Source organism: Umbelopsis ramanniana, assembly GCF_025399195.1.
Source record: "Umbelopsis ramanniana AG unplaced genomic scaffold K450scaffold_47, whole genome shotgun sequence".
Taxonomy (NCBI): Eukaryota; Fungi; Mucoromycota; class Umbelopsidomycetes; order Umbelopsidales; family Umbelopsidaceae; genus Umbelopsis; species Umbelopsis ramanniana.
In genome coordinates this window covers 80546-107300 of record NW_026252133.1, presented here as the reverse complement: position 1 = coordinate 107300, position 26755 = coordinate 80546, and the positions used below count along the sequence as shown (strand labels likewise).

The window sequence follows — 26755 nt, the reverse complement described above, 5'->3', positions numbered from 1 at the left end:
TTTAAGAGGATATTCAATGTGACTTCGCTGGTAAAGAAGTCCCCTTGAACCGGCGTTCGGTTGAACTGTCATTTTGTATTTTAGGCGACGACACCTTTGAAAACAAGAAAAAAAATTGCAGGGAAGAAAAATGAAGCTACCAGGGGTCGAACCTGGAATCTCTTGATTCGTAGTCAAGCGCCTTGTCCATTGGGCCATAGCTCCAATTTATTTTATTTGGTCCGCGGTAATCTTTATCCTTAGTTAGGTTTGTTAAACTGGGAATTCTTCTTGTTTATTCTTCTTTTTGCTCCCCCTCTTCTTTTGTAGGGATTTCTATACGTTATTTATATTACGTTTTACTAAACATCCGTCTTATCTTCCGTATCGCTTTGTGATGTTTTGTTCTATGTTATATATCTCCGTTGGAGATATGCGTCGGGTTATATGTCTTGGATGGTATCCTTCTGAGTATCTTTGTGTTGGGTACAAAATTTTCTTTTAGGTGTAACTGTTGTGACGTCTACTTCTGTCGTCTGGCTGACGACATTTTTGTCGTTCGCCAAAAGGTACACCTCTCTGCAGACTATGAGTCTCTGGTTAATTGATGATCTTTATTGCATTCTGTAGTTACAGTATTTATACTTTACACTTCGTCTATTACTACTGCTTTCCAGAAGTTTCCTGCCTCAAGGTCTTCTAGTACTTTCGGCATTACGTGTGTGGCGGTCGGACTTGTCCGACGCTTCTTTGGCACTTGCCTTTCTTTGTATCGACCTACGTACCTTAGGTATCGTCGGTCTGAACTTCCACTTATCCATGCCTCCTAGAGCCTTAGTACGTTTCTGTACCATTGGTACTGCTTCGCCCATGTTTGTAGTTATAGTTGCCGGTTCATTCGTACTCTGAGGTACGACAATACCCCCCTCCCAGTTTGTTGATCGTCCTCGATCAACTTCCGAAGGATCCACTATGTCGTCTTCCATATTGGGGTCTTGCACTGGGACTGGGTGCATAGAAGTAGGTTCATACGGTTCATCCGGTGGTAAGCCATTCTCTGTAACCCAGTTGGTTCGCGTGGTAGCAGGGCTGTAGAAGGGAGTGTCAATCGAATAAGGATCTATTTTCCGCAGCCTGTCTATGTGGACCCATGAGTCGTAGGGTTCTCCTAGGATGTGTTCGAGCTTGTAGATGTGCGTATCCTGGTTTTTGCCAACTACCACGTATGGGCCTATCCAATTTGGCTCCAATCCAAGCTTGTTTTCCTTGCGCATGCGCACGTGATCACCAGGGTCAGGGGCTTTACCTTAGCGTCCCAGCGCTGTTTGTCCTTCGCACTAACCGATTTCGCTTTCCACTCAATCGAGGCCCGGATCTGGTCGACCTTAGCCAACTCTTCCGCGTTTCTTTCAGCAATCACTCTAGGATCCTTGGTAAACCGCCTGTCGATGAACGGTACAAGTGGGTCGCCTGTAAAACCGGTTCTCTTCCGTACGTCAGGTAGAAAGGACTCTTGCCCGTGATCCTATGGGTGCGGATCCTTGCCGCGAAGAGAGCCGTGTCCACAAAGTCGTCCCATCTGTGGATATTGCCGTTACAATAGGTGCGTAGCATAGCCTTAAGTATGCCATTCAGTCGTTCGCATTTTCCATTTGTGCGTGGGTGGAACGCAGAGGTGCATTTATGCTTCGTTTGTAGTCTCTGCAGATACTGTTCCACCACTTTGGACATAAAGTTAGAGCCTCGATCCGTCAAGATTTCCGATGGACAGCCAAAACGCATCACGATTTGTTCATGGATGAACTTGGCAACTGCGTCGCCAGTGGCGTCTGGCAGGGCTCGAGCTATCGGCCAGTTTGTAGTGTAATCGACTGCCACCAACAACCATCGGTTTCTGCGTAGTGTTGTCGGTAGTTCTCCGATAAAGTCCAAGTGCCAACGAGAGAAAGGAGGGGGAACGTCCAGTGGGATCATTGGTGCCTGATGAACGGACTTGCCTGGGTTGGCTGCCATCTGACAGGGTAAGCAGTGCCTCAGCCATTGTTCAATATCCCTGCGCATATTGGGCCACCAACATCTTTTTCGTAACAGGTCCATCAGTGTTTGGCCTTTCTGGTGATCGAAAGCGACGTGAAATTTTTCCACTGTGTCTGCCCGCTTGGACCACTCTCTAAGTAAGGAACCGTTAATGGTTGGTTGTCAATTGTGATCCTTCGTAACACTGTTTATTTATCTATAACGAATTTGGACCTTTCCCGTTCTAACATTCGTTTCAATTCCGTAGGGTGTGTTATCCGGTTGTAAATAGTACAATGGCCAGTCTGTGTTTCTTTCTTGCGACGTGGTTAGATACAAATATTCCTCCTCCATCGAAGTCCGCGGGTCGGCACTTTGTAAGTCATGTCGCCGTGATAGTCCATCCGGAATTATATTTCCTTTCCTGGCTTATACTTAATAATGGGATCATACAGTTCTAACTCGTTGAGCCATCGTACTAATCTGGGTGCAGGACCAACGATTGCGAGACAGCATTTCAAACATTGAAGCAGAAGTTATCAAGCGCACCAGTGTTACTCCCACCGAATCCGGATCAGCCTTGGAGAATCGAGACGGACGCATCTGATTTCGGAATAGGTGCTGTCTTGTCGCAAGCCGATGCACAAGGTCGTTGGCACCCAGTGGCTTTCGAGTCCGCGAAGTTATCACCGGCTGAAAGGAATTATCCGGCTCAGGAGCGCGAGCTGCTGGCAATCTTACATGCTCTCAGGACATGGCGTTGCTTTGTGGACGGCAGGCAGTACGAAGTGTTTACGGACCACAATCCGTTACAATACTTACGCACAAAGAAGGACCAAAACAATTGGTCATAGCTTGGTGCCTTGGCCCCTGGTTAGGTCCGTGAGAGGAGCGGCTATACTAGCGAAATCCTTGACAAACTGGCGGTAATAGTTCGCTACACCTATGAATCAGCGCGCTTCCTGGACGTTGACTGGTTGCGGCCACTGACGGATGCTATTCACTTTATCGCTCGAAGTAATATTCCTTCGCTGGATATGTTGTATCCTACGAATTCTAATTCCTTTGCTCCGAAAGCACACTTCTTTTGGTTTGCATACAACTTATGCTGTCGCAATTTCTCTAGTACCCGACGAACGTGTTGTTCATGCTCGGCTTCTGTTTTGCTGAAGATTAAAATGTCATCCAAGTAAACAGCACGAAATCGCCAATGAAGTCTTCCAATACTGCATTCATCAAACGCTGAAAGGTCGGTGGGGCGTTAGTCAAACCAAAGGGCAACACCAAAAATTCAAAGGATCCGTACCGAGTATTGAAGGCCGTTTTCGGAACGTCCTCTGGTCGAATCCGTACTTGGTGGTACCCGCTCTTCAAGTCAATTTTCGGGAAAATCTTTGCACCGCCAAGCCCTCTCTAGGCATTCATCAATTCGGGGAATCGGGTAGGTGTCTCGCTTGGTCACTCTGTTGATGGCCCGAAAATCAATAGACATTCTCATCGAACCGTTCTTCTTCTTTACAAACAGGACAGGTGTGCCTCAAGGTGATGAACTAGGTCTGATCAGGCCCAACTTCTGGAGTTCCGACAGTTGTTTCTTCAGTTCGTCCAGTTCTGCTGGACTCATTTTGAGCGGGGGACGACTAATAGGTGCATGATCTCCGGTGTTAATGGCATAAGCGACACCTCTGTCCGGAGGTAAACCCGGGAGTCCCTCACGGAAAACGTCCTTGTATTCCTCTACCAGTGGTTTTATCTCTTGGATGGTACTTTCCCTTTCCGCCACTACTTCGCTTCCTGGCCAAACTAAGAACAGATCCTCCACCTCTTTCCTGGCCTCCTCTTTTTGCAACTGTCGATGCGAGGTAAGGAAGCCGCATTCCCTATCGACCTCCTCCTTCGTTTCTAACGTTCCTCCTGATCCGGTGGTCACGATGTGCGTAGAAATAGGTCTTTCAGGGTGAATCCATGTAACTTTCTTTATGTGCCACTCGTCCGGACGCCAAGTTGGAGTAAGTTCTACTAACTTAAGCCAGGCCAGGTTCGTCCTAAAACGAGATCGAAGCGCATCTCGAATATATATGCTGTTATTTGGTCCTTAAAGTCTGCGATGTTGGCGTCGATGGAGACTTCATAGCGGATGACCGAGACCTGTCCCGGGCGATGATAACCTCTTTTCCTTGTACCTTTCGCCAGGTCATTCCGGTTGCGGCTTTTGGGAGATATAATTAGTGCTAGCCCCCGTGTCCAGAATTGCGGTAAGCACCCATGCTGGTCTATGTCCACGTCTTGATTACTACCTCTGACACTTGTTGTTTGTAGAGAGTCTTCGGATTCTGTCATGACATTCAGGTGTGGCCTGGGATGTTTTTCCGAGGGGACGTTTTTTCGCGTTCTTCGGTGCTTGCGAAAATCGAATGTGTCATCCTATACGCGACGGGCAATCGATGCCTTCCCCTGGTCCTTCGCAGCTGAAAACAAAAAAAGTGGGGTTAGGGTTTCGCCCATTGTTTCTTCTCATGCGATGTCTTCCTTGCACCCGTTCCCGAACATAGTTTCCTACCTCTTCCTGACACCTCTTTCAAACTTTTCCATTGCTTTATTTGAGGCCATATTTGGTTCTTCCAAGATGAGGTCCTGGAACTTGTCGACGTAGTCCTCTACTGATCCGATTTGGTGGTGGACAGCCAGTCTATCGCGAGCCATGCGGAGGTTTTGGACCGGTTTGAAGGCCTTCCGCAGCTCTTCTTTGAACTCGACTCAATCTTCTGGTACTTCGCTGATCGTTTCTTGTCTTATTAGCCAGTCTTGCTCGACGATAACATCAAACTTGCGGATTGGTAAAACTTTGAAGTTTCGTCGTTGTAGGTGGCCACCACTCTTGAGCCGGCCTCCGTAGTGGTGCGTCATTGGGATGGTCTTTCTATCTGTTACTTCCAGTTGCTGGAGGTTTGCGATAGCACCTGCCTTGAGTTGATTTTGGTGTAGAGAGTGTTTGCTAACAATCGCGTGTGGCAACGCTATCTAAAAAAATCAGGGCAGCTCTCTTGTCTCACAATTTTTATGATATCTTTTCAATATAATATTGAGAATAAAGAGATATTCTGATCTAACTTCCCAAATCCCAGCTTAATTTTTTGAGTGCTACAACGAAGGTTTGACCAGAAATGACATCCAATGGCACTGATGTGATAAAAGTTCCAGAGCAGGAATCAAGGGAAAGAGCTGCATCTGGTATCTTTTAGACCCTCGAGACCTTTTATACCTTGCCAACAAAGCACTTGCCTCCATATTTGTTCTTTTTACGGAATGGCTATATATTTTTTATCGTACGAACCTGAGGCTAAAATTTCTGGCCTTTAAGACATGGGCAATGGCCCGTTGTTGGCACGTCAACAAACTAATTTTCTAAGCACACTATACGTCAGGTTGATAAAGCACGCTTTATGAAGGACATACATCTTTTAAAGTCATAATTCAGTTTGGGTATAGTTAATCCAGTGTATGCAGTATTTAAAAAGCGCCAATGGTCGATTGTATGTACACTAATTTTTTCGACTACGCTTGACAACCCCACCTCTCTTGGATTTCGCCAGCGTTGGCTTTCGACTAGGTTTCTTCGATGTAATCGGTGCGTGCGGCTCTTCATCAGCAGGTACAGATTGAGAAGGAGATACAGGTTCACTGCGGTTATATTGCTCACTTTCATGAAGTGAGGTGCTTTCATAAGATGGCTCGAGAAGACAGAGTCCCTTTTCTATCTCCAAAACGTGATTCTTCCACGCTCGAAGTAATTGGTTATCCGTCCTCCCCGGAAAGTGTTGAGCCAGCATAGACCATTTTGGCCCTTGCTCATTGACCATATTGTGCAGCTTCTCCATTTCCTATAGCAGAGGTCAGTATGAATGCGAAAAACCGAGCTGCAACGCGCAAGCTGCCATCTTTAAACATCACAATTACCTCAGATTCAAACTTGGAGTGATTTAAATCAGGATCTAGAACGTTGACCCATCTCTCCCTGCATTGCATATCGGTGCGTCCAGGGATATGTTTTTGAACCAATCTCCAATTTCCAAGTCCATATACTTGTACAGCATTTTTCAGAACATGATCCTCTTCCTGCACCCATCGAGATCTTCTGATCGCAGGATCTAGCGCTTTTGTCCAGCGCTGTAAGCATTGGCTACCAGTTCGATCACCGACTATGTGAGCAATTTGCTGCCAGTTCCTAGGACCAAGGGACTTTATCACTACTTTTAACAAGCGATCCTCAGTCTTTGTCCATCGCCTCTTTGCCTTTTGTCGAGAAGCCTGAGATTGATAATGCGAAAAACACTGAGATACTGTTCTGTTGGTGCCTAGCTCCACAGCAATTTTCTCCCAATTTCCATATAGACCGTTTTTCAGTACGAGTTCAATAAGTTTCCTGTTCTCCGACACTGACCATGGCGTCTTGTTGATTTTTGGATGTTCTTGAGTGGTCCATTGAATCATACATTCCGTAGGTGTTCGATGAGGTACCTAGTTGAATTTGGTTTAGCACAGGTTCACATCAAAACTGAGCATTTTACAAACACTCACATATATCTTGCTGACTCTCTTCCAGTCTATTCTATCGACAGAATAGACTTCCAACCTCTCGTCACTCACTTTCTCCACGTCCCATATTAAATGATGATGACCGCTATAACAACTCAGTGTTAGCAAACGACAAAAGGTAGTTTTGTTGCAACATTCAGGCAACTGCCCAAACCCACCTTGCGTGATAATCCAATGCCATCAATCTTTTGGCTTCCATTCGTATAGCTTCCACTAGCTTCTGCCTTTCAGTGTGTGTCCCTACACACAATAACTCTGTCAACTCTCACGTACAAACCATTCTCCTCTCGTTCAAAGCACTTACATGGCCTATACCGATATGCTTGCCATGAGGATGATTCATACGGAGTATTAGGCGTTGGTGGTGACTAGAAAGTTGCATTGGTCAGGATCCAAAACCTTCCATAAAGATGCATAACTTCGCAAATTACCTCTCCATCATCGTCAATAAAGAAATGTGGTAATTTGTATACAGGATAGTAAGGGTTCGATTTGGATCGTTTGATTCGCTGCTCCTTCCATCGCATGGCGCGTACTTCATACTAACAAAAAGATATGAGAAGCCAATTCCTCATTTAACGGTCGCTTGATCATCACGCTTACCATATACTGCAAGTTGAAGGTAATATTGTCCTCTATCCAGGAAATTTGTTTCATAATCTCTTGTTGCATTGACTGATTCAAATCCAATGCTTCAAGCACTTTCATTCTTTCTTCGTGCGACGTCAACTTGTCGCTGACAGTGGAATTCGCAGTATAGCTGTGCGTGTGCTCTCGATCTGGACTAACCTCCGTATGCGTTGAGACTGTAGCATTCTCAGTGAGCGATGGATCGTCAGTCGCCGAAAGATCTCTACTTAGCCCTGCATCAGGAAAAGCGTCTTTCGATTCTTCATTGGCTACAGAGACTGAGAACCAATTAGTAAAAAAACGATTGAAACGACTAAGAGCCCGTCAACATACCTCTACTTTTACTGCTTGATCTTGAACGAGTTGTGACCCTGCGCCCGGGAGTCGGTTTCCTTAGCATACTGTATTTGAATGAAGTTGCTTGGGTAGGCCATTTTTTTTTTTTTTTTTTAGCTAGCGCTTGGTATGGAAACCAACCGTGCGTCACCTCACATGATACGACCTAATTTAAAAAGGCCGGTCGAAAAAATGCCCAAAATTGTTGAAATACATTTTCTGCTCTACAAATATTGGAAAAAAGCTCTTATGGAAAATACCAGTGAACAACATACTGCCACAGATGAAGAAGTTGCTGTAAACTATCGTGACGTCGGTTGGAGTGTCGATCAAAGCTACCGACAGCTGAAAAAAGATGGTCAACGGTAGGTTGAGCTCCTGACCGGCCATGGTCCACCGATGCCATGCAGGCTCTAACCTATTGCCGATAGTATTCAAGAGAAAAAGCTTTATCGATCAGGAGAACTGAGTATGTAAAAATTCAATTTATCAACTGCGTTACGGTACGCAATCTTAACCCTATATCATAGACGATCGCGAGCCAACAGAGCTTTGTAAGTTTTTGGAACGTCATAGGATCCAAACCGTCATCAAACTTTCTTCAGAGTACGTTGACGCCTTCAATTTTTTTTTTCCAAATATTTTCATGCTCACCATTTTATGACTTTACCCTTTTATTTTGCAGTTTAAATTGTAAGTACTACTTCGAATAAGGTTACCCATGGTATTTTGGTAAGTCAAGACAGTGCTATGACTCTGCAGTAGTTTCGCCATCTGATTCATATTTAGGCATGTAGCATTTATATTTGACGGCCAGTCCGTACGATCAAGGAATCAAACCCACCTGAAATACCCAAAAGTACATCTCTGGTTGAAATCCAAGTGGGGGGTGGCCGCTTCAAGCGAGATGGCGTGTTTAGACCTGCATCCAATGAAACCAAAGTGTAAGCGCCGGTTGCTCTTGATAGCTCGTTCGTCATTGTTGTAACAACTTTGTCGATCCATAGGAAAGCAGCCAAAGACGCTGTACATGGTCACTTGAAAAAGATTACGCAGAGATTTTCTCAGGTATTGAATCACAAAGGCTTGAGCGGCATGTACATCGACTATGCGGAAACATCTGCCAAAGGAATCCAAGACGTGAGTTTTGGTTATCTGGAGAGAAACAACATGTAATAAGCTACTACATTGGCTGACCAATTCCGTTGGTTGTAGGTATTGGACATACTGAGTGATCCAGAAAGATTGCCTGCCCTGATTCACTGCGAACAAGGAAAGGACAGAACCGGAGTTATCATCGCCATGGTTTTATCTGCCTGTGGCGTGGATCGTCAGGTAATCGTGGATGATTATAGCAAGTCTCGTCAAGGCCTCGTTATTGAGTATGAAGACGTCAAGGATGAAATGAACGACTTGGGACTTGATGATGAGTTTGCGAAGACAAGACCAGAAGTGAGTGGCAATGTCCTGTCCAACTGAGCGGTGAAAGCATGGGTGTGCCGGTGAAAGTGGTGCAGAGCGATGTATGCTCAACGTACATCATTCGCTAACTATCCTCTTCGCCAGGCTATCGAAAATATGTTTGTTCATCTCGAGGAAACCTATGGTTCAGTGGCCACCTTTTTGGAGACTAAATGCAGCGTAAAGCCCGGTGTTTTCAGCAAGTTGTACGCAAACCTTGCCGCTTGATTTCTGCAACATGAAGGACGAGGTCTTCATTCAAATTGTGCAATTTAATCCTTATTGTGTAGAGAGCTATGCCAATTCTCATAACCTGAAAATCATATCGATTCTCGTAACCTGACACCTACTGTACTAAAAAAGCTTTAATTCCTTAAAATCAATAGTTATTAAAAAGCTGATTTAATATTGCACCCTAGGAAGTCATTCCTTGCCTGTTAAACGTTTATGTCAGAAAGTTTCCCCTTTCTCATTTTTTTGTGGAGTGCCTTTTCGGGGAATCAAAACCTGGGATAGCGTCATAGATGACAGCCCTTTTAGAGACCAGCCGGCCATATTGCCACCAAAGAAGCTCACGAGGCAGTTCAAACTCTTCGCAACGAGGATTCATCCATTAAAATTCATTCCCTCTTGGCATAAACAGCCAATTTGGCGGCAAATAGCCAGTGTCCGGCATTATCTGGCTTGGCTTGGCAAAAAAGAAGCGTCCAGAGTGAAAATTCTTCCGCCAGCCAAAAATACTGTTGCACGTGAGAGGCTCTAAAAAAAAAGCAAACTCAGTCGGATGATATCATGAGCAGATAACCTATAGGAGGATGATGGAACAAATTGACACTTTCTGACGCCAACTACGCTAGGCAATGAGTACGCTATAGTCAACCCATCAAGATGCATTGTGATAACATGTATACTTCTGAGACATATAAGTATGCTAGCTGCCTGGAAAGATCTTTTAACAATAAAGAAAGATCAGGAACAAACATCAGGGCACTCTTGGCAGAGGCGGGTGAAAGAGGCTGGCGGAACAAAAAAGGAATTTGTTTTGATGCAATGCGTGAAGTCACCGTATGGCTATTTCTGGGTGACGACCGATTAACTTATAAAAGGAGGTCTTCCTTTGATCCTTGAAGAAAACATCTACTCTTCTTTATTTTTTGATATGGTTGCTTTTCCAGCTATCTTTCTCACATTCGCTGCACTGGTCCTTGAGATCTTCTCCCTCATTGGCAACACATACAACAAGCCTTTCTTGAGGGACCTTTACTTTGCAAGAATAAGTACTTCGGGTGCAACTTATGATTTCGGATTATGGAACTACTGTGTGGGAGATGGTAGTGGAACAATCACAGAGTGCAGCAAGCCAGTAGCTGCTTTCCCATGGAGTAAGTCTAATTCAAAATGCACTTGACGTAGGAGCCTCTCTACTTGACGTAACGGCTACTACCTTGACGTAGACATCATTCCTTTTGATGCACATACTAATCTACCCCGTTCACTTTTTCTAGGTCAAGCCTCGGGTCTTAACAACATCGACGGTCTCGCTGGTCATGACAAGCTCTTTATGGCTGTCTTCGTCATGTACTTTATCGCTACTGCTCTTACTTTCCTTGCTTTGGCCATCACCTTCCTTAACGGTTTTAGCCGTGGTTCCGATCTTTGTGCTTCCTTCAGCACCTTCCTTGCCTTCGTTGTTATGCTCGTTACCCTTATCATGAGTCTCGTCATTGACCTTCAAGGTATTCATCAGGTTAGTTCTGCCATTAGTGGAGCTTCCGGTCATCTTGGTCCCGCTACATGGATGACTGTTGGCGCCACTGCTGCTCTTCTTCTTGCATCTGGTTGGTGGCTCTTGGCTTGCTGCTGCGGATCTGGCCGTGTTAATGCTTATGACAAGGAGGCTGCTGGATACCGACGCCGCTGGTGGTAAATCTGAATGGATCAGAGAATGATTGCGAATACCGTAAAATTTATATTTCAACACACACCCCTCAGTGTAAATAATAATTTACTATCCCGTCCAAAGGCATCCTGTATAAAATAACTCCTTTCATGCTTTAATATAATGTATATTTTTATAACCAAAACAACCACTGAGAGATGTTTACAATGTGAATGAGAATGAAGATGTGCCGGTCATGTTGGCAAAGTAATACGAGAGCTTTTGCAATAAGGCGGCCGTAACGGCAAAAACTTCGGTATAAAAAATTTGAAACCTTCAAAAATATGAAGCTACCAGGGGTCGAACCTGGAATCTCTTGATTCGTAGTCAAGCGCCTTGTCCATTGGGCCATAGCTCCTTATTATGCGAAGGAGACCACTATGCTAATCAGGTACTATAAATATTGATGTACTAATTCTATTGCTAATTCTATTCAGACACTGGCATACGACCTCTGCCTACTGGCCTACTTATATCCCTTCGCCACAATAGAGCTTTATTAAATTAGTTTCATTGTAAAAATTTGGATTATGCTTTAAGATATGTCAGAATTCATATATTTTAATGACTTTTTCCTGACATTTTCAGCTTGACACAAAAGGCATTGTTTGTCAATTCTAAAAGTGACAATTAATTCTGGAAATCATGTACGGTAAATTTTTGCATTGCAATTTTTTTTGAACTGAATATTGTAGCTCTGTTCTGTGATGCAAAGTGTAAGAATCATGCGCAGTCAATTGAGTAAACAGGTGGGTTCAAGAAAGTGAGTAATTCGGACTGAATTACCTACTGCAATATGGCAAGAAAATTTATGTTGCTTGACTTAAGTTTTTTTAGCTTGAACATAAGACTATATGATTGTTGCTAACAGAACAGACAACTCATTGTCGCAGGGGTAGTAGAGTTGGGAATCAAAGAGCCGAACCCGAACTCTTTTCTATGAATACTTGTTGGATATGCCAATCTCCTCCTTCTTTCTTCAATAACGATCTGACCTTTGCCGCAGCCGGTGGATTGTGGTCAATTCAATTCTTCTTCCAGAGAATGCTTGACCAATGTCACATTCTCAAAATTCATTTTGCCCCACATTTGGCGAAACCACGATGTGCCATGTCACTTGCATTTTATATAACCAGGAAAAAAATTCGGTGGCAAGGAAAATTGCCAGTGGAACGGTGGCTAATGAAGTTGCCTGGTTCTACGTAAGCCATTGGAAGGTCCATTGGCTGCCTGGGGGTGTCGGCGCTGCCCCAAAAACGATCCACCATTGTGCATACTAGAAGAAAATTTCTAACGACACCACTCTTCCATAATAAATGTAATGTCTTGTCCATTAAGCCTTAATTCAATTTTTGGCTCAGTCCAACCTTTAATTAGTTCTCCATCTCAAGGCCCATTGCATATCCCTAACCTCTAGAACCTTGCATTTTGCCACCTTAAGATTCCCATTTTTTTCCTCATCCTAATACCTCTGCATCCCCCTGCCTCGCTGGGTATTCATCGTACGACACTGGCAAGCATCTATATCTCAGTAAGATATATTGTGTACCAAGCTATCGTCATCCCACCCGAAGATTGGTTTTCTCTATATATTTCTTCCTGGTCTGTGATTACATTTGCAGGAACTGGTTCTTCAGACTTTTGTCTGCGACAATACTCCTGTGCCAGTCTAATGGTGCCCTCCGAATGATTATTTGGAATAGAGTTGGGCTATAACGGGGTGTCCGATGAGTACGGCTGGTTCGACTGGGCTCTCGTTGTAGCAAGCCTGTAAAACAGTGTATCGACGGAATACGAGTCTGTCATCTGCAGAAGGTCTACAAGAGCACAAAGAGCATACGGCTCTCCTAAATCATGTTTGAGCTTCTAGAACAAAAGACTAAAGTGATTTTTGGCAACCACCATCCAAGGACAAATCCCAGTTGGATTTCTTTGATTTCCTTGCATATACACACGTGGTTATCGATCCCCATGCCAAAACCAATACAGGTCCAACCTCCGCGAACTCCTCAGAATTCCTCTCGGTAAGCAACCTTGGATCACTGGTGAATCTCTCGTCGACAAACACGGTATATGTAGGTCGCGTGTGCATAAGAAAGGAATCAATCTTGATCTGGAAGCTAATTGTATGCGTCCTCATGTCGTAATCGACAAAAACGACGAAACCCTATGTATACAAGCGCGAACATCTCCTGGAAAAACTTACGACTCCAAGGTACCAGTCGAAAGTTGCGAAAAATTCATCCTTACTCAATCGACACAATGTTTTAATGGCCTGCCACCTCCAGAGCACGTTGGGTAGCCGACAACGGCCTACCATCACACGAGCCGTACACGCCAGATACCAGTTTACATTCCATACCAATTTCAGATGCCGTTTAAGAGGACGAAGCGCCGGATGGTAGCCCAGAAACAGAAAAGTGATCACTTATGCGTCAAAAGCGTAAAGCTTACGGAGGCAAACTTCTTTCCTATTCATTTGGAAGTTTGGTTGCAGTCGATTACCTGACCAAACGGCCACTGACTCCACCTGCGCCGTCTATCGACTGTCGTACGACTATCAATCTCTTATTCAACGAGCCAGTTTGTAGGGGACGGAATGTCGCAATACTTGCTGACGGATGGCGGATCGAACTTCACTTCTGGGTATGTCAAGGACTTTCTAGCGACGATTCAGTGCAAGCACATCACAACGACCGCTTATCAACCCTAGTTGAACAGGTTGTGCGAACGCATATACCAGACCCTAGTGCGAACCCTCGCTAAAAGAACAAGAAGTTATCGAAATCGAGGGAATAGTGCAAAAGCTCCTACCAGAGGAGCTAAAAGAAGAATATCGATTGCAAAGGCAGTACGTAGAAGCACCCTTTGAAGAAAGCGCAAACCCTCACAAGAGGAAAAAGATCAACGGTATCGCACAGCAAGACAATTAGTAGTGAACTTTATAAGACTGTATCAAGACATATTTTTTTTGAAGAGCATATTGAAATTGATAGCGAAGAACCCCCAAGTAATAAACAAGAGAATCTTTAATTCCAATTTAATCTGTTAAACCCGAAAGTCAAGTACCGGACAGGCCGGTTTTCAACAACCGCAGAGAAGCGCAAAGAGTTTCCACCCTGGAGAGTTGCATTCAAGTCCATCTTGCATATCAGTCCTAGCTTTCTCATCCACTTTCATCCACTGTCCATAGGATATAGGAGCTTGTGTAGACAAAAGGGCTTGCCAGATTGGGGTTTCTACTGGTTCGACGGCCAGTTTTCTTGGAGGCGCTCTTTTCGCTCTTGGTGCCAAAATCTTAGGTACGAACAAACGTACGGTTTTCTCTAGGTGGACGATTATTCACAGGTATGCTGTTCGCACCGGAGGCTGGCGTTCTGCTTGATGAGGATTCCGGTTGACGTACACAGTGTACTTTCTTATCCCAGTTTTGCTTGTCATCTTGGTTGAAAACGAACGGTAAGGCTGCGTGGTTCTTCTAAATGCTACATTTTCGTCCGGATGAATGGTGGCGGAAATGTCGGAAAGCCCAGACGACGGCCAAAGCCTCTAAATGCGTTACTGCGTAGAGTGTGGTCCGCGGTAATCTTGTTCCTTAGTTAGGTACGTTAAACTGGGAGGTTCTTCCTTTTATTCTCGTTTTTCTGTCTTTTTTTACTGCGATTGATCTCAGCTCCATGCAGACCACGCGAAGCATAAGCTACAACTATCTCACCCTTCTTGGTTCCGTCCGGAGACTGCGACAAAATCGCTCCAACACCAGAATACGAAGCATCGGTGGTCAAGATCTGCACTTGATCAAAATCGACATATGTTAAGACCGGTGGGGAAGTCAACGACATCTTGAGAGAGGAGAACGCGAGCTGCTGCGGTTTCTCCCAAAGAAAGGGAACGTTGGGAGAGAAAATCAAAATGTCGTCGACAAAGACAAACACACAACGTCCCATAAGGCCAGCCAAAACGGAGTTCATCATCCGCTGGAAGGTTGCCGGTGCCGAGGTCAGACCAAATGGCATCATTAGGAACTCATAGGTCTCAAACTTCGTTACAAATCCCGTCTTCTCGACCGAAGACTCTTCCATAGGGATTTGCTAAAACCCATTGGCAGCGTCAAGTGTCGAAAAGTATTTCGCTCCTCCCACAGAGTCCAGGAGCTCGTCAATGATGGGCAACGTGTAAGCGTCCTTGACGGTGACACTATTCAGCTTACGGAAATCTATCACGGGTCTCAGGGAAACATACTTTTTCTTGACAAAAAGTGTCGGCGAGGTCCACTTCCCTTTCGACGATCTGATTATCCCTAGGCTGAGCATCTTCTCCAACTCGTCCTTGAGCGCGTTTTCTTCGTGCCACCCTAACCTGTAGGGGACACTGCGAATCGGCTTTTCTGTGCTGGTCGTTATCTCGTGCTCCGCAATGTCGACTCTACCCGGACCAGAGTGCTCGAAGAACACGTCCTTGTGCTCTTCTATGATGTCGGCAACATCGTCAGTAACTACCAGTTCAAATACTTTCTCCTCGAAGGAAGGTGAGGTACTAGTGGGCATCAATGACGCCGAGACCATAAACACATCGTTGGCATGATTAACATGAGTATCGTCGATCGCAGGTACAGCAATCAGTCCATTCCTAGTGGGCAACAAGACTTGGTTTGATTCGGGTATAAATTGTATATCGTAAGCCTTGATAAACGTCATTCCCAATAGAAGAGGTCGCTATCACGCTTCTGTAGGACGAAGTGCTCTGGGCGGCGATGTCCAGCGACAGAGATATTTACGTTAGGACACACTCGGCCGGCTTTTTGCTTTACTGGAAGCAACCCATTTAAGGACAGACTGTCGCATATCGCTTGTAACCCTAGCTTTGCAGCAAGTGCGGTACTGATGACGGAGACGGAAGCACCAGTGTCAAGAACGGCGTTGAGCGGGTGGCCACCGATGTCAATAGGGATAACGAAGGGTGAACTGTCCTTTAGAGTACCTAAGTCATAATCATGTTGGACCAGAGATTCGTCATCGTCTTCGGTAGCCGAACAAATAGTCGTCGGAATTTTCAAAGGCACTTGAGGGGGTCTTCCTCTTGGTTGACTTGTACGTCATCTACGAAATTTACATGACCTTGAACATCCCGTGTCAGTTCTTTCCAATGTTGCTTCTTAAAAACAAGTTTCGCCTTGGACTAGCTTCGCGGCTGTTGGGTCCATTACGATCCAATGTCCATATGACAAAGGGGCTGGAGCCTTACTCAAGAATTCCCAGATATCCAAATTATTAAGAGGTACTTGAACCACGGCAGCAGGTGATCATTTCTTCCGTTGTTTCACAGGCTGTTTCCCTTTCATTAGGAGCTCAGGATTTATATACCGTTGACTAATGTTGAACTGAGTTATCGCCGAACTCTTACTGATGCAGAACGCAAGTGGTCAACCTATGAGTGCGAGTTCTTGGCTGTGGTTTACTTCATCAATTTCTTTCGGAACTATCTTTTGGGAAGCAGGTTCACTGTATATACGGATCACCATGCCTTGCGGTATTGTTTAAACTGAAGGAAGATGCTCCATTTCGTATTGTCCGTGGACTTATCAAACTTGTAGATTACGATTTTGATATTATATATCGTCGAGGATCGCAAAATCAAAATGCGGGTTGGAAGATCTTTTAGACAAAGGCATGATTCAACCTTTGGAATCACCATGGAGTTCACCTGTCATATTCGTACGAAAGAAAGATGGCAGTCTAAGGTTATGTGTGGATTTCCGCGCATTAAAGAAACTCACCGTCCGTAACAAGTATCCGCTACCACGCATTGACGAGTCTTTCGACAGACTAGGTAAAGCCCGTGTGTTCTCAAAAATCGATCTTAAGAGCGGATACTGGCAGATGCGGGTCGAACCTGACGATGTACCAAAGACCGCATTCAACACCAGATACGGCCAATACGAGTTCTTGGTAATGCCTTTTGGACTCTGTAACGCCCCGTCCGCCTTCCAAAAGATGATGAACCAAGTGTTGAAGGAATACCTCGACCATTTCGTCGTGGTATATCTGGATGATATCCTAATCTACAGCGAAAGCATGGAAGAACATCAGGAACACGTCTCTCAAGTACTAGAAACTTTACGAACCCACCAATTGTATGCTAACCCCAAGTAATCAGAATTCGGCCTTGCCGAGATCGAATATGTTGGTCATCGTATTTCGGCAGACGGTTTAAAAGTTGACCCCAAAAAGACAAGGTCGATCCATGAGTGGCCGCGACCGACAACAGTGACAGAAGTACGTCAATTCACTGGAATGGCTTCATATTACCGACGGTTCATTCGCGACTTCGCCCAAATCGCTACACCTCTACACCGCCTGACAGAAGGAAAACCGAAGAAGTCGGATAAGTTGGACTGGTCACCACAATGCGAAGAAGCATTCCAGGAACTCAAGACCAAGCTCGTGTCGGCACCAGTGCTGAAAATGTATGACGCTACCAAACCGATTGTGATCGAAACGGACGCCTCAGATTTCGCTATAGGGGCCGTACTTCAACAGCCAAGTGAGGAAGATCCCAAGGTAATGCGCCCAGTAGCATATTTCAGTCAAAAGTTGAAAGCAGCCGCCAGAAACTATGCCGCAAATGAACGAGAATTCCTAGCCATTGTCACCGCATTACAACAATGGCATTGTTACGTGGAAGGTCTACGACCTAGCACCAATCAAGAACTGGAAGTACTTCACCCATTGCCAGTTGCCCAACGACCCTTTTCTAGATGGGGACTGGATTTTATTGGACGACTACCAACCACACGAAATGGAAACCGCTGGATAGTCACGGCCATCGACCACGCTACCGATTGGGGAATCGCAAAAGCAGTACCCAAAGCGACGGAACAAGCAGTCGCTAACTTCATCTACGAAGAAATTGTGATGAAATTCGGATGTCCAGACGAAATCGTCACCGATAGAGGAACCAACTTCCTAGCAGGCACGTTGGCGGAGTACCTACAATTACAAAAAGTCAAACACTTGAAATCGTCCGCATATCATCCCAGAACTAACGGCAAGACAGAAAGGTACAACGGTACTCTAGGATCTATAGTCACGAAATTGGTTGCCGGCTCCACTTCAAAATGGGACATGTTCCTGGAACAAGCCGTATTCACGCTAAACAATGCCATGGCCAACTAATGGATATCTAAGTCAGATCGTAGAATACGAAGCCACTCACTAACTTGACCTGTACGAATCATTAGTCATGTATATCGATAATGAACAAGTATAAATGGTAGAGCAAATGATAGTAATAAAGATCAGTATTCAAGTACCAAAGCATTTACTGAAGAAGTATAGTTTATTGACAAGGAACCTAGATTGCGAAGTAATCACTAGTAGAGCACTAGGGGTAAAGAATAAACTGATACGAGAACATAGGTCTACATATTGACCTATACACAGACCACAAGCCACTTACATACATTCCAGAACAAAAACGTGTAGCTAATAGACTACAGAGATGGGCTGAAGAAATCCAACACTACGATATAACGTTCCACTACAAGGAGGGCAGGAATAACATCGTACCCAATGCCCTATCAAGACGACCGGACCACGATAGTGCTTATGTTGCACCGATATTCGGAACAGACTACTCTGACTGGCCACTATATGTATACCAATACCTGCGTACCGGACAAATACCCACCGATTGCCCAGAAGAACTACGAAACAAAGTGACCAGTGAAGCACAACACTTTATTGCAGACGAAGAAAATGAACTATTCAGAAAACATCGGGACGGCACTTTATCCCCGTATGTACCATTCCACCTACGAGCAGACCTAGTCGATAAACTACACCGAGGATAAGTTCATCTCTCAGCAACGCTAAACCAAGCCAAGACCAACTAAACGTATCTAAGTCAAATCGCACACTTACTAGATAACTCCCTAACTTAACTTGTACAGACCATTAGTCATGTACATCGATAACAAACAAGTATAAGTAGTAGAGCAATTGATAGCAATAAAGATCAATATTGAAAAACACAAGTTTTACAGTCTATTTCTCAAGGAGTAACCTGGATTGCAAAATAATCACTAGTAGCATATACTAGAGGCGAAGAATAGACTCAGAAGATTATTGCAAGAATACAGTTCGGACTCTACAGAAGCTGAGATCCGACAATTTTGACAGGGAGCTAGGTAGCGGATTGAACAAATAAAAGAGAGGAAATAAAACAAAGGTAGCTTGGGAGAGCAATAGACAATGAACCGGACTGAAACAGTTCAATGAATTCGAGATAAAAGTGACATAAAGGGATAATATATAAAAGAATCCAATAGAAGAGAAAGAAAGGTACCGAAAAGAAATATATAAGGGAAAGAAAGAAAAAACCCGAATGGAGAAAGATGGGGTCGGTGTAATGGGGTGTGCTGGAGACTTAAATGTCGCGGTTGGGTTCTCTCCATCTCTGATAAACAATGTTCTGAGCGTGTCGTTGTGAGCCGACTTCTGGAATCAAATTGTCTCGATCGATGTATTCCCTGAGTCTTTCTCCATGTACCGGATTATGGTCATAACCATATAAGAGGAAGTTTCCGTTGGGGGAAAGCACGCTCTATGGTGTAAGGTCCTTCCCATAAAGCCGCGAACTTGTGCGCTTTTTCCGACACTAACAACAAAACTTTGGAACCGGCTTCATAGGATCGCATGTAGATTGTTTTGTCATAACGTATCTTGCGTCGTCGAGCTTCCTCCTCACTTCGAGTTATAGCTTCCTCTCTCGACTCCTTGAGGTGGTTACGGATGACGTGCATGCGAGTTTCTGCTTCTCCTGGGGCGTCTCCTTCGATCCATTCGCTTTCATCTGGTACCCAAGCAGAGGGTGTGCGGAGCTCTCTTCCGTATAACAGTTTGGCTGCTGTGTAGCCAGTGGTTTTGTTGGGCATGGTGCGGATGGCCATCAGCGCTTTCTTGACCACCATGTCCCATTCTATGGCCATTCCGGAAGCATCTTCGGTGGCTAAGGACAACTTGGCAATGGTCTGAGTCAGTGTTTGGTTCATCCTCTCTACCATGCCGTTGGTTTGTAGTCGAGCCGCGGTGCTATGTTTCCATCTGGTATGCAGCTTTTCGAAGAAAGATTTTGTATGCCTGGCCGTGAAGTTGCTTCCCCGGTCACTGATGATTCTATTGGGCACTCCATGGTGGCAAACTACGTGGTCCATGGGGAAAGTTACCGTGGACTCGGCCGTTATGTCCGGGACCGCGGCGGCAATTGGCCAACGGGTTAGAAGGTCAATTGCTACTAAGAGGTAGCGGTTTCCGGCTTTGGTGACAGGGAGTGGTCCCACTGCGTCTACTCCTATGTTTTCAAAAGGTTGTTTGGGCTGCCTTGTCAGCTGTGCGGGCACGGTCCTTCTGAAGGCAGGTCTTGCACGTTTTTGGCATACGTCGCATGAATTAACGATTTCTTGATATGTTTCGTATAAGTGTTCGGCGTAGAACTGTAGTTTGGTTCTGAGGTATGTGTTCTTAGTTCCAAAGTGGCCTTCTTCGTGTATCTTGATGACAGTGTCTCGGAGGTTGGCCGAGTGTAACACTTCTATAGAGGTTGGGGAATCGGATTTCAAGTACAATCGTTGTCCTGCAGCATAGTAGCGTCGGCTGCTGTTTCGTATACGCTGTCGGATTTCTTTAGTGGACGCGTGCGGGTAATTGTGGTGCTTTAGGTAGTCGTGGAGGACTAAGTACCAAGTAAAATCCATTTTTGTTTTTATGTTTTTGTGTGTGAATGTTGGTATTGATTTGATTTGATTTGATTTAGTTACTGATCTGATGATGTACTGATTCTAAAGGTTGCATATTTTTTATTTTTTTTTGTGTTACTTGATTTTTCGATGTTTTTCGTATTTTGCTGTTATTGCTTTTCTTTGATTTTTTTCTTTGCGAACTTTTATGAGCGCGCTCCTCCCCCTTTAAACTGACGGTAGGGGGACGGCTGTCTAGTGTTGTATTTTTTATAAGAGGCGAGACAATGCGTCCGCGGCATTGTCTTGGCCTCTTCTGTAACTGGCTTCAAAGTCGAAGATTGAAAGCCTTTCGACCCATCGAGCGAGTTGACCCTTTGGTTTGGGGTCGTTGAAGATGTACGGCAGGGCAGCATGGTCTGTATACTATTTAAAAGGACGTCCACCAGACAGTGTCGAAATAGCTCGCATGCCCATACTACGGCCATCGCTCTAGCTTCGTGGCGGAGTAATTCTTGGCTGGGCCGATGATCGACTTGCTGGCATAAGGTATCACTCGTTCGTTCTCACCGGTGCCATCTGGGCTTTGAGATAGGATCGCCCCTAGTCCAGTCATCGAGGCATCTGTTGTGAGGATTTGCGTTTCCTCTGGGTTGAAATGCGCTAACAAGGGGGCGCTCGAGAGAATACGTCTTAGTTGACGACAGGCTGCCTGTTCGGCTTCTCCAAAGGTCCACTGCACATTCTTTCGGGTCAATGCAACCAGTGGTTCGGCAATCCGAGAGCATTGGGAATGTATCTTCGATAATATCCGGCGAATCCCACAAATGACTTTACTTCAGACGCATTCAGTGGGTCTCGCATTTCACGCAGTTTTTGAACTTTGCTCACCTGAGGTTTCAAACCATTTCCACTGACATGGTGGCCGAGAAAGTCAATGTGAGTGGCCCCATTCTTGCACTTGGCCTTTTTCAAAGTGATGCCTGCATCAAGAAGGGCGGCTAAAACTTCCTGGAGGTGTACAAGAGTCTAGGAGAAAACGATGATATCGTCAACGTAAACCAAAGCGTGGCGACCCAAACAGTTACGCAGCACATCGTTCATCAACCTCTGAAAGGTCGCTGGTGCATTTTTCAATCCCATGGGCATCACTAGGTATTCGTAGGTTCCGTATTTACAGGCGAAACCTGCTTTTCCAATGGACCTTTCATACATCGGGATCTGAAAAAATCCACTGGCTGCATCCAAGGTTGAGAAATATTTACAATCATTTAGTTCATCCCGGATTTCGTCGATTTAGGCAACGGATAGTGGTCCTTCCGGGTTGCCTTGTTGAGCTTGACAAAGTTATGAACTGGGCGGAATGTTCCATCGCCTTTCGGCCGGAAGAAAATGGGAGAGGTCCAATCGGGGTTGCCAGGACGTATCAACTTCTTGTACATATGCTTTTTCAGTGTTTCTTGCAGAGCCTTATCCTCTGGTAGGCTCAAACGGTACGGCTTGTTCCGTATAGGATCGGATCGCCGGTATCAATGGAGTGCTCTATTTTAGCAGTTCTCCCCAACCCGCTGGTTTCCATGAATACGGCATCCATGTCTTGTAGCAATTCCACTAGTACCAAGGGTGTGTTCTCAGTTGCTTTGTTGAGCTGCAGTGTGTCCAATTCAGGATCATCGAAAGGAAGACTCACAAACTTGACTTCTGTCTGGGCGAGTTGTAGTTTGGCCACATCTGGGGGTCCAGTAAATTTCACAGAGATACACAGCATGCATCTGATAACGTAGTGACTGCATTTTTGCTACTACCTACACAGGGTAGACTTTAAGCCTTCAGCGTCATTTTCGACAATGAGCTTTTTCGAGTAGGGGATTGGATAGGCTTTGTGCTTCACCATCCACGCATTGCTTAATAAAGGGTCTTCGTTTTGTACAAGGACAGAGTCAGGGTAGAGGGTTCCGCCTATACGAATTGGGAGTTTTTTGATCAAACCAATGGTGGTGATATTGCTGGTCAATCCCCTCAATACCACTGGGGGGGGGGATTTGGTGACAGGGATTCCCACTCTTTTGCGATATTACTTCCGATGATATTGATGGCACACCCTGAATCCATGGTGGCCTCATGTGTCATGCTATTTATGGTGACGTCATACTTCACAGCAGAATGTGCCAACAAGGAAGTAAGGTCCTGATCTACGCTTTCTTCTTCGTCTTGGTGGTCGATGAGTTCAGTGGAGTTACTCTCCTGTGACGACTTGGACTCAGACCACTCGTCGGCAGACCAGTCACTGTCGGCGTCCCAAACATTGGACTCATTCACCTCATTTACCTCCATTGGCGTGCTGGAGGAGGGAATGGCAGGTGCGTTAAAACGAACGTTCCTGGGCTTTGGACGATGGATGTAACGCACTTGGCTAATGAACTTCCTTGCATCTTCTTGTCTGTAGCTAACTTCTGGGCCAAGGTTTCGCCTGTGGCAGTATTTTTTAGGGTAACCCAAATGTCGTAATTAAATATGGCCTAGCAAACGTCTTTTAGATATAAAAAGGCAAATTCCACATACCTGCACCAAATTGACAGGGAGCTAGGTAGGGGATTGAACAAATAAAAGAGATAAATAAAAAAAAGGTAGCTTGGGAGAGTAATAGACAGGGAACCGGACTGAACAGTTCAATGAATTCGAGATAAAAGTGACACAAAGGGATAATAAGGTAACTGCTATATTAAGAATCTGAAACGATAATAAGGTAAAGAAGTGTGTATTTTATTGAATGGAACTCTATTCCTAATGGCTGTTCTCCGGAAAATAGTCACGGAAGGTGTTTAAGGTCTATTGGGTGTTCATGAGAGTCAACTGAGAGAATTGTCTCTCAGCTGCCTAACAATTTGTCGTCAGCCAGACGACAGAAGTAGACGTCACAACCGTTACACCTAAAGAAACAAAACTAGGAGGGACACCTAAAAGACACTTTGTACCCAGCACAAAGATACCCAGGAGGATACCACCCAAGACATTGAAACACGATACTTTACCAGACAATCAAGTGGTATAATTCAAACTCCGTTAATGTGTTTTAATAACAACCCATATACCCTACGCATATAACCCGACGCATATCTCCAACCGATATATATATCATAGAACAAAACATCACAAAGCGATACGCATGATGAGACGAGAACCAGATGGTTAGATGTTTAGTAAAATGTAGTATAAATAACGTATAGCAATCCTTACAGAAAAAGGGACAGAGAGCAAACGAAGAATAGATGGGAAGAACTTCCAGTTTAACGTATTTAACTAAAGATAAAAATTACCGCGGACCACAAATTATCAGCTGCCATGATAGTATAGTGGTCATTATCTCTCGTTGTGGCCGAGAAGACCCTGGTTCGATTCCAGGTCATGGCACATTGTCATATATTTTTGATATTTTGAGATAGGTTCAAACACCGATTCTCCTAACCAGTTCTTTTTATGTTAACCTTCCAATCATTCTTTGTATTTTCGTCTGCCATGCAGACCCTTTTTGCCGCAACAATGCTTTTGTAGCCACGTAAGCAGTAAGAACCAACACGAACGAAGCTTCGAATTAACCTGTGAATACTCCGAGTTGGATTAGGGATTACTACCAAGCTCGCTATCTGATTGCCGATTAAAGAGCGAGCTACGCTAATCCCGCACCCATGCCGCAACGCATTCGCCTACTTTGTTCCAGGCAACCTTTGGTGCTGATACAAACTCGAAAAGCACCGAAGGTTATTTTACAGTCGGCCATACTATTTGACTAGCAAAACGGTAACCTACTCCAAGATGCTTTGCCAACGTGCTGAAACCTGAATGTTATACGCGATGTCAGGCTAACCATTTATTAATGACGGTTGTTGTTGTAAAGACGTAGTGACAGAGTGGTTATTGTGAAAAAATCCTACTTGTCTTTCAGAACAGCGTTGGGAGGGCAGATGCTGTTCTAGCAATTGAAGATGTTATTTGAGAAAATATCCCTAGATGGTATCCAGTTATAATTTAGAAGTCCTTTAAGTCATTTTAGGGCGTTCGGACCCTTCTTGTAAAATCTCGCTCACAGTATTGAAATGACTGGAATATATTTTGTTAACTTTTTCCTTTGTATACTGACAAGTGAAAAGAATAGAGGATGGCGTCGGTAAAAAGTCATGACAAACTTCTCTCCTGTAATGGCTAGGGCATATTGCTTCACAATATCGCCAAAGTAAAATGGATGAGCTTACTTTGACTGTCACAATCAGGTAAACGTAGTCCACCATAGATGCATGGCGCATGACACCTTGTGCGTAGCTTTATTGTAAATGAGAATATTGACTACATCTGTTCCTTCGGTCCCAGTCGGAAATCGCTATCACCTCTTTGCTGATGCTATTACTCCTTACAACGGAAAAGCCCTGCCATACAATTCCAAAGCTGCTATGCGTCCTTAACTGATATGCATATCCAAAGAGAGTCGATTATGGGACGTTGGTTTAGAAATGATAGAGGTTAAACGATGGATGCCAGCGGAAATCTACGACGTCGAAGCCATCGTCGGGTATTGAGTGTACGATCGGCGTCCGCACTGTATACATCTTCGCTGCCGTCATTGTAAATTAGTACGACGAGGAGAACAGTAGAAGGACCAATCAAAATGAATTGAAAAAATTGGAAAACAAGCTTGTATAGTCCGTTAGGCTGGGCGAGAGGGCATTTGAGGTATTATTCGGCTGTATGAATCGATTGCGGGTCCTACTGAACTAAACTCGTGCGAGAGTTTTTTTCTCTCCTCCATTGACAGCAGTATCGGCGACAAGGAACGCCATCCAACACACCTTATTCCTTTGTAGATGGAAAAAATGTTGAGGTAGATACTATGTCTACCTCTCTGGGTGGTGGAAAATATGTATGAGCCTCCACTACGGTTGGGCGACCAGACAGCTGTAGAATAAAACGTGTTAGTATGCAAGCTAACCACTAGCTCCAGTCCCAAAGACGCTCACAAATTTAAAAGACATCGGTATGGATCCTACAGATAAGCCACTGTTGGCCAGAACGCTCTTTTCCATCGATCCCACGCAGTCAGCCACTTGATTGAAGGTATCCTTGACGTGATTGACAAACATCTAAAAGGCTCGTCAATATCCTACTTTCATTAGCTGATCCTCTTACACACCGGGATAACGTACCTCCAGTTGGTCAATTTGTTCAAATGTTTTTTCTAGCTCTAAGGACTGTTGCTTAATATCGTCCAGGATGGCATTAATTCCCTGGTTCTCCTCGCGAGTCTGAAAGAAATAATATAAGCGTAAGTCAGCGGCCCTGTAACTTCATGACTCTAATGCCTTGCTTCCATATCTGATTCTACATTCACTACTCTTTCTTATGAAGATAACGTACTTTGATATACGCAGTTTGTGCCTTTGAGAGTTCACCTTGGTTTTCAGTAATGGCCTTGTCAGCATTGGACAACTTTTTTGAGAGAGTTGGAGTAGACAACATGTTACATGACTGAAGTCGAAAAAATGATTCATCATATTTTACTTACTGCTCTATTGATAGCTGTTGTAGCACTCAATTGATTGCTAATTTCTATAGCAATCGGCTTAGCAGCAGAAGCATCCATACTAGCAAGGAAAGGCGTGGCGGGGTGTAAACATCTTTGTGCTGTAATTTGTGGTTCACAACTTCGCCGTGACTGAACTAAAGTTATTTTTTTTGAAAAAAAAAATGCCACACACAAGAAGTACAACCAAGGCCCTGTAAGACATATAAATTCCTATTGTTTGATCTGTTTCAGCTTATATTATTCACGTCTGCTTGCATTCTTCAAGTGTTCACTCACAAAAATTGCGGGTACCGTGGCCTTACTGACGGAGCTGTTCAATAATACCATGCAGGTACATCAGCTGCAGAATAGACGGTTGACAAGAGGGCCAGTGTTTAAAGATTAGCATCATCGATAGAATCGAATTATCCGATCACTTGTCAGTATGCAAGGCAACCGCTGTAACTTTGAAATTTTCAGTAGTTTGACTCAAAGACTCTCGTGCAAT

General features: G+C 44.6%; 11 protein-coding genes and 3 non-coding genes across 14 annotated transcripts; 8 read left to right on the top strand and 6 right to left on the bottom strand.

Annotated features, from left to right (window-relative positions):
* Positions 1-131: 131 nt before the first annotated feature.
* On the bottom strand, positions 132-204 carry K450DRAFT_t78. Its single transcript has one exon. It is a non-coding gene; the product is annotated as a tRNA-Arg (tRNA).
* A 2991-nt stretch (positions 205-3195) lies between these two features.
* K450DRAFT_251072 (uncharacterized protein) lies at positions 3196-4002 on the top strand. The gene is made up of 2 exons (XM_051590661.1): positions 3196-3857; positions 3943-4002. The coding sequence occupies exon 1, from the start codon at positions 3465-3467 to the stop codon at positions 3648-3650; it is 186 nt and encodes a 61-aa protein (XP_051442651.1). The 5' UTR covers positions 3196-3464; the 3' UTR covers positions 3651-3857; positions 3943-4002.
* K450DRAFT_251066 (uncharacterized protein) lies at positions 4003-4837 on the top strand. Its single transcript, XM_051590660.1, has 2 exons — positions 4003-4250; positions 4315-4837. The coding sequence occupies exon 2, from the start codon at positions 4334-4336 to the stop codon at positions 4646-4648; it is 315 nt and encodes a 104-aa protein (XP_051442650.1). The 5' UTR covers positions 4003-4250; positions 4315-4333; the 3' UTR covers positions 4649-4837.
* On the top strand, positions 4516-4958 carry K450DRAFT_251065 (uncharacterized protein). The gene has a single exon (XM_051590659.1). The coding sequence runs from the start codon at positions 4697-4699 to the stop codon at positions 4889-4891; it is 195 nt and encodes a 64-aa protein (XP_051442649.1). The 5' UTR covers positions 4516-4696; the 3' UTR covers positions 4892-4958.
* Positions 4959-5368: 410 nt separating this feature from the next.
* Positions 5369-7210, bottom strand: K450DRAFT_97725 (uncharacterized protein). Its single transcript, XM_051593844.1, has 6 exons — positions 7195-7210; positions 7023-7133; positions 6750-6959; positions 6574-6676; positions 5953-6513; positions 5369-5876 (listed from the first exon to the last, which is right to left on the bottom strand). Exons 3-6 carry the CDS (start codon positions 6788-6790, stop codon positions 5538-5540), a joined length of 1044 nt encoding a protein of 347 aa, XP_051442648.1. The 5' UTR covers positions 6791-6959; positions 7023-7133; positions 7195-7210; the 3' UTR covers positions 5369-5537.
* A 574-nt stretch (positions 7211-7784) lies between these two features.
* On the top strand, positions 7785-8458 carry K450DRAFT_251061 (uncharacterized protein). The gene is made up of 5 exons (XM_051590658.1): positions 7785-7922; positions 7989-8026; positions 8088-8163; positions 8243-8289; positions 8347-8458. The coding sequence occupies exons 1-4, from the start codon at positions 7807-7809 to the stop codon at positions 8268-8270; spliced, it is 258 nt and encodes an 85-aa protein (XP_051442647.1). The 5' UTR covers positions 7785-7806; the 3' UTR covers positions 8271-8289; positions 8347-8458.
* On the top strand, positions 8459-9443 carry K450DRAFT_251056 (uncharacterized protein). Its single transcript, XM_051590657.1, has 4 exons — positions 8459-8501; positions 8565-8697; positions 8773-9009; positions 9124-9443. The coding sequence occupies exons 2-4, from the start codon at positions 8653-8655 to the stop codon at positions 9244-9246; spliced, it is 405 nt and encodes a 134-aa protein (XP_051442646.1). The 5' UTR covers positions 8459-8501; positions 8565-8652; the 3' UTR covers positions 9247-9443.
* A 660-nt stretch (positions 9444-10103) lies between these two features.
* K450DRAFT_251040 (uncharacterized protein) lies at positions 10104-11170 on the top strand. The gene is made up of 2 exons (XM_051590656.1): positions 10104-10400; positions 10524-11170. The coding sequence occupies exons 1-2, from the start codon at positions 10178-10180 to the stop codon at positions 10943-10945; spliced, it is 645 nt and encodes a 214-aa protein (XP_051442645.1). The 5' UTR covers positions 10104-10177; the 3' UTR covers positions 10946-11170.
* Positions 11171-11242: 72 nt separating this feature from the next.
* Positions 11243-11315, bottom strand: K450DRAFT_t77. Its single transcript has one exon. It is a non-coding gene; the product is annotated as a tRNA-Arg (tRNA).
* Positions 11316-13387: 2072 nt separating this feature from the next.
* K450DRAFT_273625 (uncharacterized protein) lies at positions 13388-13723 on the top strand (the record flags this gene model as incomplete). The annotated part of the gene is made up of 1 exon (XM_051593088.1): positions 13388-13723. The coding sequence occupies one exon, from the start codon at positions 13388-13390 to the stop codon at positions 13721-13723; it is 336 nt and encodes a 111-aa protein (XP_051442644.1).
* Positions 13724-16517: 2794 nt separating this feature from the next.
* On the bottom strand, positions 16518-17118 carry K450DRAFT_251025 (uncharacterized protein). The gene has a single exon (XM_051590655.1). It carries the CDS (start codon positions 16984-16986, stop codon positions 16804-16806), a length of 183 nt encoding a protein of 60 aa, XP_051442643.1. The 5' UTR covers positions 16987-17118; the 3' UTR covers positions 16518-16803.
* Positions 17119-21964: 4846 nt separating this feature from the next.
* Positions 21965-22207, bottom strand: K450DRAFT_177430 (uncharacterized protein; the record flags this gene model as incomplete). Its single annotated transcript, XM_051584263.1, has 1 exon — positions 21965-22207. A coding segment is annotated over one exon (243 nt), but the record flags the coding sequence as incomplete, so codon positions are not given.
* A 1825-nt stretch (positions 22208-24032) lies between these two features.
* On the top strand, positions 24033-24104 carry K450DRAFT_t79. Its single transcript has one exon. It is a non-coding gene; the product is annotated as a tRNA-His (tRNA).
* A 1565-nt stretch (positions 24105-25669) lies between these two features.
* Positions 25670-26325, bottom strand: K450DRAFT_200998 (uncharacterized protein; the record flags this gene model as incomplete). The annotated part of the gene is made up of 4 exons (XM_051584650.1): positions 25670-25825; positions 25889-25987; positions 26100-26210; positions 26248-26325. 4 exons carry the CDS (start codon positions 26323-26325, stop codon positions 25670-25672), a joined length of 444 nt encoding a protein of 147 aa, XP_051442641.1.
* Between the last annotated feature and the right edge of the window lie 430 nt (positions 26326-26755).